We start from the raw sequence: 2,558 nt of genomic DNA, 5'->3' as shown, positions 1-2,558 counted from the left end.
AGTGTGAAAGAAAAAAAAAACATTTTTCATCCCAATTGTCCCTTCTTGAAATACCCTTTTCATTTTTATTCCTTGTGGAGTGTAAAGAAAACTTCTCCGAACTCTTTATTCTTTCAACCCTCCTTTTTCTCAGTCATATCAGACAAAAAAAAAAAAAAAGATAGAGGATACAAAACTAAACCCACCTCAGCTTCTGACATTTGAATCTCAAAATTTCTTTCTTTAATTATTTATTCTTTTTTCATTCCAACAAAATATTCTTATATAAAGCCTTGGAGTTTGTATTATTCTTCAATAACTAGAGTTCATATAAAACAGGAGCTACAGGCCCTAGGGAGATGATACAGGAAGATCAATTAGGACAGTGTTCTTCTTCTCAAGCGATCAATAACTTCCATCAGAGCTATCAAGAGCAGTTTCTCCTTCAGCAACAGATGCAGCAACAAAACAGTGATATCTTTGGTGGAGGAAGAGGAGGATTGAACATGTTCCCCGGTGAAGTTTCTCCAATCTTGGAACCATGGTCTATGCCTCCGGTTCACCCCTTCAACCCGGTGAGAGAGCACGACCCTTTTCTTGTTCCTCCACAACCTTCACCCTATGCAAGTTTGTTCAACAGAAGGGCTCCTTCTCTTCAGTTTGCATATGATGGTTCATCTTCTCATGACCATCTTAGGATCATATCAGATAACCTTGGTGTTGGGCAGGTGGTTCCACCCGGTTCAGCACCCTTTGGACTCCAAGCCGAGTTGGGCAAGATGACAGCTCAAGAAATCATGGAGGCTAAGGCTCTTGCGGCTTCCAAGAGTCACAGTGAAGCTGAAAGGAGACGCAGAGAGAGAATCAATAACCACCTTGCCAAACTCCGCAGCTTGTTGCCTAGCACAACCAAAGTAAGTATTATTAATTAATTAAATCTTGAAATTAGTTAAATTCTTCCCACAATCCACGTATTCAAATTAAGATGTATACGCTATATGTTATAATTATAAATTATGTATTAGTAACTAGTGTTTATAATTAATCTTGTCAGCCTCATGAAAAATGCAAAACTGGAATAAAAGATCAATCTCATATACATATTATTATCACGCGCCCCTATAATATGATCTTATTTGTATAAACAATAGTGCAAGAGTTGTGTTATGGGGCGTTCTTTCTTTGTGGACTTTTCAATTCAAGAACTATTTGTAAATCTTTCCAATATTCTATCTGTTACTTTGGTCTGATAGGAATAACAACCCAAATCAAAATCTAATAACCTTTTAGAAAATGAGGTGCAAAGGGAACTCGTTGTTTGCCTGCTTTTTTTTTTACCACCCTTTTTGGCTTTGTTAGTTCTTGTTTCATTTACACATTGTTATATTCTTCTTCTTTTTCTTTTTGCCTTAATTCTTCACGTTAATAACTTTAATTATGCACATGTATTCTTTCGGAGTGCTCTTTGAGTGGTAGTTCCGAGGAACAGCTAGAAAAAGTATACTAGTAATAAAAGATGACATGAGAGAAAAAGTGTATTAGCGTTAATGTCGCTTGGTTGGCATGATAAAGAGGAACCAAGTAGCAGTTGAAAAGCTTCGCATGGAAAATTCTTGCCGGATAATGTTGATCAGTCAAACTCAGTTTGAGAATGAAAAGAAATAAAGCCAGAGACAAACTAGCACCCTTGTCAGTCACACACAAACACACACACACACACACTAGTCTATTTACCCATCTCATCTCATCTATAATATGCTGCATGACACTTCCACCATTCAAAGACACCCACTACTTCCATTTCACAATCATCATATGCTATTACCTACCAACCTCATATAACAACTACAAAGCCCCACCATTTCTTTTCACACCATAATATATTGTACAATTTCAGTGCCTTAATTTATCATACTATAATTAAATATGATATGATATTAGTAATTTATTTCTTTTTATTACTTCTTTTGTGTAGACAGATAAAGCATCATTGCTAGCAGAAGTGATTCAACACGTGAAGGAACTGAAGCGTCAAACATCGTTGATAGCAGAAACGAGTCCAGTTCCTACCGAGGCCGATGAGTTAACAGTGGATGCAGCTGATGAAGATGGCAAGTTTGTGATCAAAGCCTCGCTTTGTTGTGATGATAGGTCAGATCTGTTGCCTGAACTCATCAAGACTTTGAAAGCGTTGAGGTTAAGAACCCTCAAAGCTGAGATCACAACGCTTGGTGGGCGTGTCAAGAACGTGTTGTTCATCACTGGGGAAGAAGACTATTCCAGTAGTAGCAGTGAGGAGCATGGCCACCAACAACAGTATTGCATTAGCTCCATACAAGAAGCACTTAAGGCAGTGATGGAGAAGAGCCTTGGGGATGAGTCTGCCTCTGCAAGTATTAAGAGACAAAGGACCAATATAATATCAATATCCTAGAACCAAGGTCTTTATAAGTTTTATTTAACTGAAGGCCTATAGTTCTTATTATCGTACTTAGTTGTTATATATTATATATTTTGATTAATCTATTTTTGGGGGGTGTGGTTTGTTTTGTTTTGTTTCTATTATTACTAAATGGGTG

At 37.2% G+C, this 2,558-nt stretch overlaps 1 protein-coding gene across 1 annotated transcript; it reads left to right on the top strand.

Annotated features, from left to right (window-relative positions):
• Window positions 1-308: 308 nt before the first annotated feature.
• Window positions 309-2,558, top strand: LOC113873129 (transcription factor bHLH30-like). The gene is made up of 2 exons (XM_027511120.1): window positions 309-893; window positions 1,955-2,558. Exons 1-2 carry the CDS (start codon window positions 339-341, stop codon window positions 2,411-2,413), a joined length of 1,014 nt encoding a protein of 337 aa, XP_027366921.1. The 5' UTR covers window positions 309-338; the 3' UTR covers window positions 2,414-2,558.

Source organism: Abrus precatorius, unplaced genomic scaffold, assembly GCF_003935025.1.
Source record: "Abrus precatorius isolate BTA unplaced genomic scaffold, Abrus_2018 Scaffold7, whole genome shotgun sequence".
NCBI lineage: Eukaryota > Viridiplantae > Streptophyta > Magnoliopsida > Fabales > Fabaceae > Abrus > Abrus precatorius.
This window is presented reverse-complemented; position numbering and strand designations above follow the sequence as displayed.